General features: G+C 36.5%; 1 protein-coding gene across 1 annotated transcript in view; it reads right to left on the reverse strand.

Moving 5' to 3' along the window:
* Nucleotides 1-13,995, reverse strand: part of KDM1B (lysine demethylase 1B) — a 54,163-nt gene that overhangs the window by 5,962 nt on the left and 34,206 nt on the right. Inside the window, exons 18-19 of the mRNA XM_044667503.1 lie at nt 3,427-3,543; nt 303-428 (exon numbers count right to left, since the gene is read on the reverse strand). Of these exons, the coding sequence (XP_044523438.1) occupies nt 303-428; nt 3,427-3,543 (243 nt within the window). The remainder of the gene's footprint in view (nt 1-302; nt 429-3,426; nt 3,544-13,995) is intronic.

Genomic DNA, 13,995 nt, shown 5'->3' on the forward strand with positions numbered 1-13,995 from the left:
GTTTTTGTTTTTTTTTTAAACCCTTCCCTTTTGTCTTAGTACAAGTTCCAAGACAGAAGGGTGGTAAAGGCTAGGCAATTGAGGTTTAGTGATTTGCCTGGAGTCACACAGTTAGGAAGTTTATGAGGCCAAATTTGAACGCAGGTCCTCTGGACTCTAGGTCTGACACTATCCAACTGTGCCATCTAGCTGCTCCACCAAGCAAAGTTTCTTATATACTAAGTAAATGTTTTTTGGTCTTGGTAAACAGGTAATAATAAAACCAAATTCTGGGCTGGAATAAGAGGATTAAAACCTCATACCTGAGGATCCATATCATAAAATACAGCAAAGAGTCCACGCTTGTTGGAACTAGGAGGAACATGGCCAAAAAAATCAGCTCCTTGAATCTTATTATCCCAAAATCTATAAGGAAATTCCAAGGCAATCTAGAAAATGGAAGAAAGAGAAGTATATCGTAATTTAACCTTTAAGGTATGTAAGTTTTAAAATTAATATTCAATACTCCAAGTATTACATTTAATAAGATTTATTAAAATTAAACTTGAAGCAAAAGGGAAACTAAAAGGCTAGAGTCCAGAGGGGGTTCACCCAAGCCACCCATGTGGAAGAGAGTGAGGGCAGAGCTTATAGAACTATATAAATAGTAATGTAAAGATGCATGTAAAAAGGAAGAAGGAATTTTGGGATGAGGAAAGAGTTCTGGGAGATGGAGTCAAAGGGTTCAAGATTTTTTCCTAAACTACACAGGTATTACAATGCTAATGCTCCCTATATAAGCATCTTCTCTTTTGCCTGACAGTCTCAGAGGAGGAGTCTTCAGTTTGGAGAAGGAAGGTGATGCTAAAGCAAAGTCTTAAGATGGGTGGACTCCACTTTTGGATATCATGCCATCAAAAAGGAAGATGGGTTTATTATATCACAACCTCCTAGAGTCAAGGAAAACTGAGGAAGTGTTCCCCCAGTATGTCGGGTAGGATAAGGAAGTTATGGATGAGAGTCAAAGAGGATGCCAGGCTTAGCAGGGTTATTGTCTGTATCATTGGAACTAATATTGACATTAATGAGATCATAAATCCTTTGGCACACCAAAGCATTCCTGCCTACCTCATTTTAAAGCAAATTTCCATAAACTGAAACCTTGAATATGCCCAGCCACATACAAGCTGCCTTAAAATGAGATTGGCAGAAATGTTTCAGGGTATTTAAATGTAACAAATTAATTAATTAAAATAAATAAGCCTTCAAGTGTTATGGAATATGATCACACATTTATAACCTATATCAAATTGTTTGACATTTCAGGGAGGAACAAGAGGGGGGAATTTTGAACTCAGGATTTTATTTTTATTTTTGAACTCGGGATTTTAAAAAACAAATGTTAAAATTATTATTTTTACATGTGACTGAAAAAATTATTTTTTAAAAAAGTGCTATGTAATGTGAGTCAACTATTAGTGGTAGGAACTAGACCTTGGTGATCTCCTCAGTTCCCATGGATTTAATTCCTATCTCTTCTATGCTAATGATTCCAACTTCTACCTATAATTCTTCAGTCTCTTTGCTGACCTCCAATTTCTTATCTCCAACTGTCTTTCAAATGTCTCAAACTGGATGTTCAGTACATCTTAAACTAAACACATCCAAAACAGAACTCATTATCTGTCCTTCCAAACCTGCACCCACTCCCTTCCCTGTTACAGGGCAATTTCACCGTCCCAATTTCATCTATCAGGCTCACAACTTGAGATACACCCTTGAGTCCTCATTATCTCTCACTGCCCCTCATCCAGTGTGCCGCCTAACTGGTGCAAGCCATCATCATCTCATGCCTGGACTATTGCAACAGCCTGCTGGTGGGTTTATCTGCCTGAGTCTCTCCCTATTACAATCCATTCTCTCTTCAGTCATCAAAGTGATTTTCCTGAAGCACAAGTCTGACCATGTCACACCCCTACTCAGTAAACTTCAGTGCCACTCTACTGCTTCCAAGATCAAATACAAAATCCTCAGTTTGACATTCAAAGCTCTTCATAACCTAGTGACCCACCTCCTCCATTCCAGTCTTCTTATTTGCTACCCTCTAACACATACTTTTTTTTTGTTCTTTTTTTTTTTTTAAACCCTTAACTTCTGTGTATTGACTTATAGGTGGAAGAGTGGTAAGGGTAAGCAATGGGGGTCAAGTGACTTGCCCAGGGTCACACAGCTGGGAAGTGTCTGAGGCCGGATTTGAACCTAGGACCTCCTGTCTCTAGGTCTGGCTCTCAATCCACTGAGCTACCCAGCTGCCCCCTAACATATACTTTTAAATGCATCAACACTAGCCTTCATCTTTGGCTCTGGGCATTTTCTCTGGCTGTCCCCCATTACTAAAAATGCTCTCTTTCCTCAATTCTACCTATTATGTTTCTGATTTCCTTTAAGTCCTAACTAAAATCACACCACTGAAAGCCTTTCCGAATCCCTCCTAATTCTAGTGCCTTCCCACTATTGTTTCCTATGTATAGTTTATCTATGTATAGTTTACTTTGTATGTATTTGTTTGCATGTTGTTTCCCCCATTGGACTCCATGAGGTGTCCAATATAAAGATTCGAAGGCAAGAAATCTCTTTTGCTTCTTTGTAACCGCAACACCTGATACAGTGCTTGGCACATAGTAGGCACTCAATAAATATATGATTGATTGATTAAACTCCCTGAGCTTTATTTTTCTCACATGTAAAATGAGGCAGCTATATTACTAGATAGCCTTTGAGGTTCCTTTTAGCTTTAAATTTATGATCTTAATGATAATCATTAGGCAAAGTTTATTTTGCAGTTTGATTTGGGCTCTAACTTTAACTCTGAGTAATTATTACAAAGAAGTAAATAAAGGGTTCTTTTTAACTAATGTCGCTTCCATTCAATTTTAAAACTTTTGAAAGAGTACATAATTTGTCTTTCTTTTTAGTACTGCCACATAAATATATACAATTCTACAAAGATTCACTAAATGCCACCATGCAAGATGCTAGGTCCCATTTTCATCATATGATTCCATCAAACGTTCATGCCACAAAGTGGGGTCCCACAAAGACCTAAACCCAACAGTGGACAGCACCTTGAACTCTGAATCTGTGTCCATACCTTTCTTACCCAAGATCTTTCTGAGGGCAAATGAGGGAGCAGGCCAGAACCTGTGTGTATGTGTACTGGTCCAACATTTAATGGCTCTTTGGCGAACTACTCCAGTAGGTACTTCCTCACCCAAGCATTTAACTACTTTATAATTCTCAGTGACTTCTACTTCCCAGCCCTCCAGGAATGCAGCCAGGAAGGAAAATGAAGATTGGCACACCATTCTAGAATACACTGGAACATCTTACAAACCAACTACCATTGACACTTTAGTTCCAAAGGCTGACCAAAGTAATCTAAATTACCTTTTCAATGATTCCGGCTCCTAAACTGTTGATGGCTTTTATTTTCTTCTCTGGCAATGGTGGATTAAACTGAATGGCACCTTTCTGGAGTAAGGACAAAGGTATAGTGACTAAGACCTGTGAAAAACAAATCAATGAATATATAAATAACCAAAGGATACAAACAGGCAATCTTCTAAGGAAGAGATTTAAACTATCAATTACCACAATTTAAAGGTTCTGTATCACTATTAGAGGAATGCAAATTAATGCCACATTTATCACTTTACACTCAATTTTATTGGCAATTATGACAAAAAAAGAAAATGATAAATGTTAGAGAGGAAGCAAGGAAATTAGCACGTTAACCCATTATGTTATTCTGTGGAGCAATTTGAAATTTTATCCCCAAAGTTACTAAACTTTGTATATTTAATGATCTAGCAATATCACTATTGTAGTCCAAAGACTTCAAAGAAAGAGAAAAAGAACCTTTATGTATATTTATAGCAACTCTTTTTTTTTTTCCTGTAGTGGTAGCAAAGACCTCAAAATGAAGGAGGTTCTCATCAACTGAGGAATGACTGAACAAATGATGGTACATGAATGTAATGGCATGATACTATGCCATAAGAAATGATGAAGGGGAAGGTTTCAGAGGAACTGATGCGGAATAAAGAGGGCACAACCAGGAGAACAACTTATATAACAACACTATAAAAACAAACAATGAAAACTTAAGAACTCTGATCAACAAAATGACCTTCTTTGATTCCAGATGACTCATGAGGAAACCTGTTACCCATCTCCTGACACAGTTTAACACAGTATGCAGAATGAGATATATATTTTGAGAGACATAGACAATGTAGTAATTCTTTTCATCTGACTATGTATATTTGTTTAGGAAAAAAAAAAAAAAGAATTTGTTTTTCTGGGTATTTTTCCCCCAGTGGTGAAGAGCTAAGTGGCTGGGAGAGAAAATTAATTTCTATTTACTGAAAAAAGACAAAATTTAATTAAAAAAGCAATGAATACACATATGGCAGATGAATAGTATAAATGCTCTAGGAAGTTTATAACCAGGTTTATAACTCTTCAATGATTTCAGAATCAGAAAAGGGAAAATAAAAGAGATCAAGCATAAAATAAGAGGAGAGCCTCCTTAACACACATTGGCATACCATCTCTTCCACTGAGATTTATGATTAAATAAAATAAAAAAGTATTAAGAATTAAAATATAAGCCATATTTTCCCCCATCCCCCAAAATGACTACAATCTAAAACTGTTACTGTTTTTCAAATTATGCTTATACATACACACACACATTTACATTTCAGAGATCTTTGAGACAGTCTCTATTCAGACCAAAACATTATTTACTGAATATTATCATTACCTAGCCAGGTACAATTACCAATATGAGAAACAACTGAAGAATGAAGAAATACTAAAATGGGTGATAACGGTTACGTATAATAAGAATTCTAAAAAGCACATTAATGTGAACTAGAGTACCTAGAGTGGGCTTTGTGGAAATAAGTAAGGCATCAGTTGTACCCTAAAGGCCAAATAATGTTTAGACAGACAAATCTATAGGAGGAGTATTCCAAGTAACACAACACCATGAAAAAAAAAAATAGCTCAAACTTTCAAACTGGCAAGTTTCTAGAACAATTCTGGCAGAAATGGAGAGTGTATACTGGGAAATATTCTGAAGCTTAAATGTGAGGAAGTTTCTCCCAGAAATGAGCAGAGCACTAATAATTATACAGACCCTACCAATATGTTAGGTATGTATTTGAAAATCTATACATACTTAAAAGTCAGATACTTTCAAACATCAAACAAAAAATCAATACTTTTAAAACCTAAGGAGTGAAAAATACAAAGTACCCCAATGAAAAAGCAGTAGGGAAAATCCTAAAAGCCTGATTTCTCGATAGCAGAAAAGTTTTCAGAAACTCAAGCAATTGACCATCAAAGAAGGCAAATGACAAACATAGATACCTACTGAGAAAGTGAGGCTAGGTCCCAGTAAAAGCAGCCAGCCACTAAATTTTGTTTTGTTTGTTTTTGCTGAAGATTTGACTTTGGTACATCAAATATAAGCTAGAAACTGTTTATCTATAATTACTGTTCCTGGATTGACAAAGGGAAAGGATGTATTCCATAAACTAAGGCTTATATTAGCTCCCTAAAAAGCAAATAATTACTTTATGACAAAAGCCAGATATGTGGTTTTTACCCAGTACAGTTCTTGAGGTTGTGTTCCTCTCTCTTAGGGAAGAAACACTGTATTAGTAGAGCACTCAACTTGAACAGCTGGGTCTGGATCCCAATTCTGCCACTTACTATGTGCCCTTGGGAAAATCAAGATCTTCATCTGCAGACTGAAAAAATTAGACTAGATGATTTCTAAGGACCCTTCCCATTCTAAATAGATCTACGATTCTAAATTTCGCAATCTGGGTAATGCCTTAGCTATTAGAAATCCCAGCATCAAAGTCTCTACCACATTGCCATGAATTTACAGTCAATGGGCAATTCACAGGGAGGCGTGGGGAGGCATTATATAGTAAATATTGTAATTAGGTGGTAACATATGCTATACTAGAAGCCAAGAAGGGTAAATAAATTTTTCTACTTTCTTCAAGTTTGTTCCTCATCATCCCAACCTTATCAGGTCCACTAGAGAGACCAATGAGTCTAATAATTAACAGGTTTAGATACCCTTTTTTTAAAATGAGCACTGAAGTAGTCAATAAATCAAACTTCAGAAAAACTAACTGAAAACATCCATTTGCAGCAAGTAGTTTACAATTAATCAGAAGGTATAAGAACAAGGTATTCTCCTTAACTGAACTTTCTAGTTAATTCAGAATTGAACAGCTTTGTAATTGTTCATAAATGTAAGGACTACACATTCTAGACTTGGTCATTCTCAAATAGAATTACTAGGAAAAACAACAAAGGACAATCTCATTTCACTGTAGTGTAGTGCATAACAGCAGTTTTACTTCTTCCATAGCTAAGTGAGCTATCTCTATTCAAAGGACAGACTGGTTTGCTTTATAGAAGGGAAGGAGATAAGAGGTTCAAGGAATCCTTCTTCACTTTTCAGTAGAAGAGAAAAGTATTTTTTAAAAACAGGAGAGCTTCAATGTGAAAACAATTACAAAAAAGGATCTGAAAAGACAGGAATCCTGAGCTTGTAAGGAGGCTGGAGAATAGAACACAACACAAAGGGGAAAAGGAATAATTGAGCCAACAGATGAGGCTCATCAAAAGAGAAGGAAATTAGACACCTTGGAGATGCGGCAGCTGTTTGTTCTCCAAGGAATTATAATATGGACCCACAGATGTAATAAGATTAAGGGAAAGTCCAATAAGAATTCAAGGAAGAAGAAACTAATAGTCTTGGTCCCAACTAAAAGGTATTGTCAAAGCTTCAGGCTGACCCAATAACAAATGCTGCCCTCTTAGCCCATATAGTTCAGGGCGTAAGAGGAAAATGGGTTTTCAGACTAAAAAACAATTTCCCACATCTGGTGATTCAATGTAGACAGAAAAATTCTAACAGAAACAAGGAGAGCCCTTGCTAGAGACTATCATGCCCTATGAAAGAAATGGAAGTACACAAAGCAGTGGTTCTCAACCATTTGCTCTGTTTCACCATACATCATGAAATTGTGGTTGTTATGTCAATTGTGGAGAAAATTTATAAATAAATTTAATATAAATTTTGCTCATTCAGCATGTATGGCATGGGAAGAATGGCATTTTATTACTATCTTATGAATATATTAAAAAGATATACTCAAGTGAGAGAAGCCAGATTAAAAAAGGGAAATAAGAATGGTGGAGAACATTTAAGTAAATATCAGCATAGTCAAAATCAAGAGGGATGATGTAACTGAAATAAATCTGTCCTCAGACAATTCCTACTTGTGTGACCCTGTGCAAGTCACTTAACCTTATTTGCCTGGCCTCTGCCCTTCTGCTTAGAGTTTTTACTAAGAAAGACTTCAAAATTTTTAAAAAGAACAAAATATATACTACAGACTGCTTGGGAAAAGTAAATGGATGAGGAAGTATAGGAACACATTCCAAATCTGGCATAGAGATGTGATATAGCAGCAATAAGGAACTAGGTGGCACAATGGATAGAGTACAAATAGGCCTGGCATTAAGAACCAAGATTAAATCCAGCCCCAGACAACTGTTAGCTTTGTGACTCTGGGCAGGTTGCTTGACCTTTTGTGCCTCAGTTTTCTCAATTGTAAAATGGGGATAATAATAGTACCACAGTTATTGTGAAGATAAAATGCGATATTTGTAAAGTGTTTTGCAAACCTTTAAGCACCAAGTAGCTGTTAGCTATTTAAACAATCATCTGTTGGAGCACTGTCATAAGTACAACAACAACAACAAATTTCCCAGCTTATTATGATGATTAAAGGTGAATGCACCACTGAGAGGAGTTGGATCTTATTCTCATCAACAAAGATGCAGAATAATGGAGCAAAAAGAATACTACCTTTGGAGTTAGAGGACCTAGGTCTAAATCCTGACTACCTATGAAAATAAGCAAATTATTTCATCCCTTTGGGTTTTATCATTTATAAAATGATGATGTGTATACTAAAATATTACAATTTTTATTATTTTTTTTTTCTTAAAAAAAAAAAAGAAATTAAGCCTTATAACATTTAGTTAACAACATGAATTTTTCCTATACAGGAAAAATATAGAAACAATAATACAGGAAATAGGAAATAATAGGAAATTACTTGGTAACATGCATTGATATTGGTGTCCTCAAGTGTCAGGTTGTCATGTTATATATGGTACGCATGATATGTTGAAGGAAGACTAAGAATTCTACATCTCCAATAAGTTGACAGTGGTACCTTTGTAAGTTCATTTGATTTCAAATGCTTTGTGACTTACTGCTGTTTCCATATGCCTAGATTTGTGGATTATGTTGTTTATTTTAACCAAAATAATACCAACACAATGGACAAGTGACTTCAAAATCCTGGAAAGAAACCTCAGATTCACAATAATATTATTTGGCATTTAGGATTCTTAAGTCACAAGACAGTGAAACAACAAGAAAATTCCAGAAGTGACTCATCTGTTTCTGTTAAGAGCTCTTCATCAGTCCTATTACAAAGGTAAAAAAATAATAATCTAATCAAATACAACAAGAAATGAGTCAACAAACATTTATTAAGCACCTATTGTGTGTCAGACAATGTGTTAAGTACTGGGAATACAAGAGGGCAAAAGATAGTTCCTGCCCTCTGGGAGCTCACAATCTAACAGAAGTCAGGGAAAAAATATAAATATAAATATAAGCTTCTGAAAATTACGTGAAATATGGATTTATACCCACTATGGTTAACTATGCACCTCATCCTGAGTTCAATTCAATATTAGCTAGTGAAAAAAAAGCTATCATAATTAGCAAGACATTTAAAAAATAAACTTCTATAGTTAAAAATATTGTAAATTGTAAATGTGTCATCTGTATAAGTCTCTTATGTCCAAACATTAAAAAGAAAACCTGGAAACAAATTTTTTCTAATCTATTTAAAAATCTTCTATATGATGTCAGAGGATTTTGAACCCAAATGGCAAAAAATATAAAAATATATTGGGTAGATTGTGGCACATGCCTGTTAAGTCTGTTACTAGAAAAAGTAAAGGCTGGTGGACTGCATGAGTTTGAGAGTTCTAAGCAGCAGGAGGGTCAAAACGTATTTGGTAGTTTCATTAATTCCAGCACCAATATGATGAACTAACTCTCAAGTCATGTAAGGAGTCCCTAGGCTGCCCAGCAAGGGGTTAACTAGCCCAGACCCAAGTCAAAGCTTCTATGAGATCCATCTATAAGGCCTCTGAGTGGCTATACTTGTAGACTAGAAGAGAGAGGAAAACCAAATCTTAAAAAGGAGGGGAGAGAGGGGGAGGGAGAGAGAAAGGGAGAGGGGTGGGTTCAGGGAAAGAGAGAAGGAGAGTGAGAGAGGGGAAGAGAGAGAGGTAGGAGGAGAGGGAGAGGAGGAGAGAATGAGTGTGTGAGGGGGAGGGAATGAGTGTGTGTATAAATATGTTTTCTGATAAGTTTGAAGAACTGATTGACACTAGGGAAGATGGAAATTTACAAACTATACTTCAACAAAAATATTTGCATAATTTATAGATGAGGTTAAAAAGTGAGTACTATGATTTGACCAGTACAATAATGTACTTATTCCAATTCAATCTATGTATCTTTGTAAGACCAAGTATCAAAATAAACAGATCTTACAGCTTGTATCAAGTTCAACTTGCTGTATCACTAGTGCCTTAAATCGGAACTTTTAAAAATTAATGAAGCACATTCAATCACATGGTTCTCCCATTATTAATTTTAATGAGAAGAAAAACATTTAATATCATTAATGAAATAGAAATTTCTTTTAAAATATTTTCTGTATTTCATTCTTTAGTTTCTATTTTGTGTGTTTTATATACATATCAGTATAATAGTACATCTATATAATTACCAAATATATGCACATTGTGGTCTATATTTAATTTTTAAAAAACTGATGAATTTAAAAAAAGTTCGTACCTTCATTCTAGAATCAATACTGTGTATTGGTTCTAAGGCAGAAGAACAGTAAGAGTTAGGCAATGGTGGTTAAATGACTTGCACAGGGTCATATAGCTAGCTAGTGTCAGAAGTCATATTTGAACCCAGGATCTCCTTTGTCCAAGCCTGTCTCTCAACCCATTGAGCCATCTAGCCACCCCTAAGAATACATGATTTTTAAAAAAAGTTTGGACACTACCAAATGAGAGGCTATATTTGTATAGCCAAATTTGGGAACCTTGGGAAGAAGTGACTACTTTATCTTAGTCTGAAATGGAACCTAGATTGAGGAGAACAGATTTCAAAGGGTTCAGTGAAAACTGAGGAACACATGGATGAAAATTCTGCTGGCAAGTCGGCCCGGCAGAGATGCGAAGCTCTTGAGAATGAAATTCTGAAGGCAGAGAAACAGTTACAATGAAAAGGAAAAGTTATCCCATGTCAATCGACAAGTATTTATTAAACATGTTACCATGTGCCAAATACTAGGCTAGGAGTTGGGGATACAAAGAAAGTCCAAAACAAGGTCACTGGCCTCAAAGAGCTCAAAATCTTTAAGGGAGACGATGCACAAACAACTATGTACATACAAGATACATACAATAAAAATGGAAGAAAGTCTTAGAGGGAAGAGAGGGTGTGTGTGTGTGTGTGTGTGTGTGTGTGCGCGCCCACACGTACATACAAACTGGGGTGGGGATGTTTGACAGTTTGAGCAAGCTTGAAGAAAACCATGAAGTAGGGGTGAGGAAGGAGAGCACTCTAGCTACTGAAGATAGCCATTGTAAATAGAATGTCATGTTTGAAAAACAGCAAATAGGCTGGTGCAGCAGGATCACAGAGGGTAAGACTGTTGAGTATAAAATAGGTGCCAAAGGAAGGAGTAAGGTTGTAACCAAATAGAGCATTTTCTATTTAATCCTAGATGTAAGAGGAGGGAGCCTTGGAGCCTACAGTTGGGGTCAGGGTAGGGAGCAGGGTATGAGAGGAGGGTGTGAGAGAGACACAGTCAAACTTGTACTTTAGGGAAATAACTTCGGTACCTGAGAGGAGGACAGGTTGGAGATGTGGGTCTTGAAGCCAGCAGACTACTGCAATATTCCAGGCATGAGAAGATGAAGGCTTGCACCAAGTAGGAATATGAGGGTAGTTAAGGGGATACAGGTGAGGTCATGAAATCAATGGAGGCGCAATTCCAATCATTTCAGCAAGCATTTATTAAGTTCCTACTATGTCCCAGGCCCTCTGCTGGATACAAAGAATACAAAGACAGGATGAAAACTGTCTCTACGCTTGACTCAACTGGAAAGCAATGTATGCACCAAACAAGGTGGTTTTTTTTTAAACCCTTACTTTCTGTCTTAGAATTGCTTCTAAGTGACAGTCTCTTGGATAGAGGTCTCATATCTAAAATATAAAGAGAACCTTGTCAAACTTATAGGAATAAGAACCATTCCCCCAATTGATAAATGGGCAACAGATATGAACAGATAATTTTTGGATAAAGAAATCAAAGCCACATATATGAAAAAATTTTCTAAATTACTACTGATTTGAGAAATGCAAATCCAAACAATTCTGCTATATCATTTCACACCATCAGACTGGCTGAATGTTGACAAATTTTGGATGGGATGTGGAAAAATGGGGGCACTAGTACACTTTTTGTGGAACTGTGAACTGATTAAACCATTTTAGAGAACAATTTGGAATTATACCCAGGTAGTTATAAAATTGTGCATACCTTTATATACCCTGTTTTCCAAGAAGATCAGGGGAAAAGGAAAAGAATCTTTATGGCAACTCTCTTTGTGGTGGCAAAGAATTAGAAATTGAGGGGATGCCCACCAATTGGGGAATGACTAAACAAACTGTATATGATTGTAGAATACTACTGTACCTTAAGAAATAGTGAGTAGTGGGGGCAGCTGGGTAGCTCAGTGGATTGAGAGCCAGGCCTAGAGATGGGCAGTCCTAGGTTCAAATCTGGCCTCAGACACACTTCCTAGCTGTGTGACTCTAGGCAAGTCACTTAACCCCCATTGTCTCGCCCTTACCACTCTTTTGCCTTGAAACCAATACACAATATTGACTCCAAGACGGAAGTTAAGGGTTTAAAAAAAGAAAGAGTAAGCTAATTTTTAAAAACCTGGAATGAACTACATGGGTTAGTGACCAGCAAAATGAGTAAAGCTAAGAGAACATTATACATAGCTACAGATTTAATATTTTCAATATAAGAATAAACTTGCAAATATCACCTTCAGAGAATGAATTGAAAAATGGAACCATGAAACACACTGTGTGTGTGTCTGTGTGTCTGTCTGCTGGATGGTGCCTTCTATGATGCAGGGAATATAAATAAATAAAAAATAAATAAATAAAAATTTTTAAAGGATTCAAACTAAGCATTGTTTCCAAGGTATGGATTAGGCAATTAGAGATCGGTGACTTGCCCAGGGTCACACAGCTAAGGGACAAAATTTGAACACAGGACCTCCCATCTCCAGGGTTAGCTATCTATCCACTCAGCCACCTAGCTGCCTCTCAAACTAGGTTTTAACAAGACCTGTGGAAAAGACAGCAGCACCAATAGGTAATAGGGAATAAATAAGAAAAAGCAATGTGGCATGATCCTATAAAAAATATCCATAGTAGTGAAGCTCAGAATGAACTGAGGTTGGCAAGGAAATCAAAGGATGATCTCCCCCAAAAACTTTAAAGCTATGATGCAAGGGAGGGTAAAATATACGAAAGGACAGTTGCTTGGGGTATATGGGATAATGATAATGGATGGTGAAGAGAAGACTAACAACTCTTTGCTTCTGCAATAAAAATAATAACTAGCACGTATATATCACTTTCAAGTTTGCAAAGTACTTTACAAATATCTCATTTTATCTACATGACAATTCTGGGAGGTAGGTGCTACTACTGACCACATTTTACAGATGAGTAAACTGAGGCAAAGAGATTTTTGTGCAGGTGAATATCTTTTAGATTCGAAACAAAAGAAGAGCAAAAATAGCTAATATGTAGCTGGATAAGTAGGAATTTAGTAATATCCATAATAAATAAGGAGACAGAGTGTGACACAGGAGACGAGAGAGCTGGCATCTGAATCAGAAGACCCAGATTTCAAGTCATACCTTGATCTATACTAGTTACATGAACCTGCCCAAATCATTTAAACTCTTGGTACCACCAAGAAACTTTATGACTACAAAATGTGAGAAAGTACAAATCTGAATTAGTCAACCAATCAAAAGGCATTTATTAAGCACTCACTATGTCACCAGCCACTGAGCTAGGCATTGGACATACAAAGACTAAAAGGAAACAGTCCCTGCCCTCAAGGAGCTCACATTCTATCAGGGAAGAAAAAGAATTATATACATAGGGATATACAAAACAGATACAAAATATTGGGGAGGAAGGCAATATGTGTAGAGATCAGAGATCTCATGGAGAAGATGGTATGTGAATTAAGTTTTAGAAAAAAGTAGGGATATGAAGCAGAGGAGAGGAGAGGGCATCCTCAATGGAAGTACTTCACTGGGAATCCCCTACACCAAAGAAATCACAGGCATAGTCCAAAATAAAAGGGAGGTGGAGAAGAAAGAGAACTTACATCTCTTCTAAATGAGTTCATGTCCCCAGGTCCAGATGAAATTCATCCCAAGGTACTTAATGAAATGATAGATATAATTAGTCAGAAGAAAAGAGGCAAAATAGGTTTGAAAGAGAGCAAATGTTGTCCCCATTTTCTAAAAGAAGGGAAAGGAATGGAGTCTTGAAGACTGACTTAGATTCTTGGCAAAACTTCCTAACTTGGAAGCAGTCATCACAAAGAAACAGTACAGCTGCGTGAAGAAAAAGTCTTGCGAGACTGACCCATTTCCCTTTTCACAAGAATACTTGACTGATGCAACAGGGACACAGTG

This window comes from Gracilinanus agilis, chromosome 1, assembly GCF_016433145.1.
Source record: "Gracilinanus agilis isolate LMUSP501 chromosome 1, AgileGrace, whole genome shotgun sequence".
In the NCBI taxonomy this organism is placed as follows: Eukaryota; Metazoa; Chordata; class Mammalia; order Didelphimorphia; family Didelphidae; genus Gracilinanus; species Gracilinanus agilis.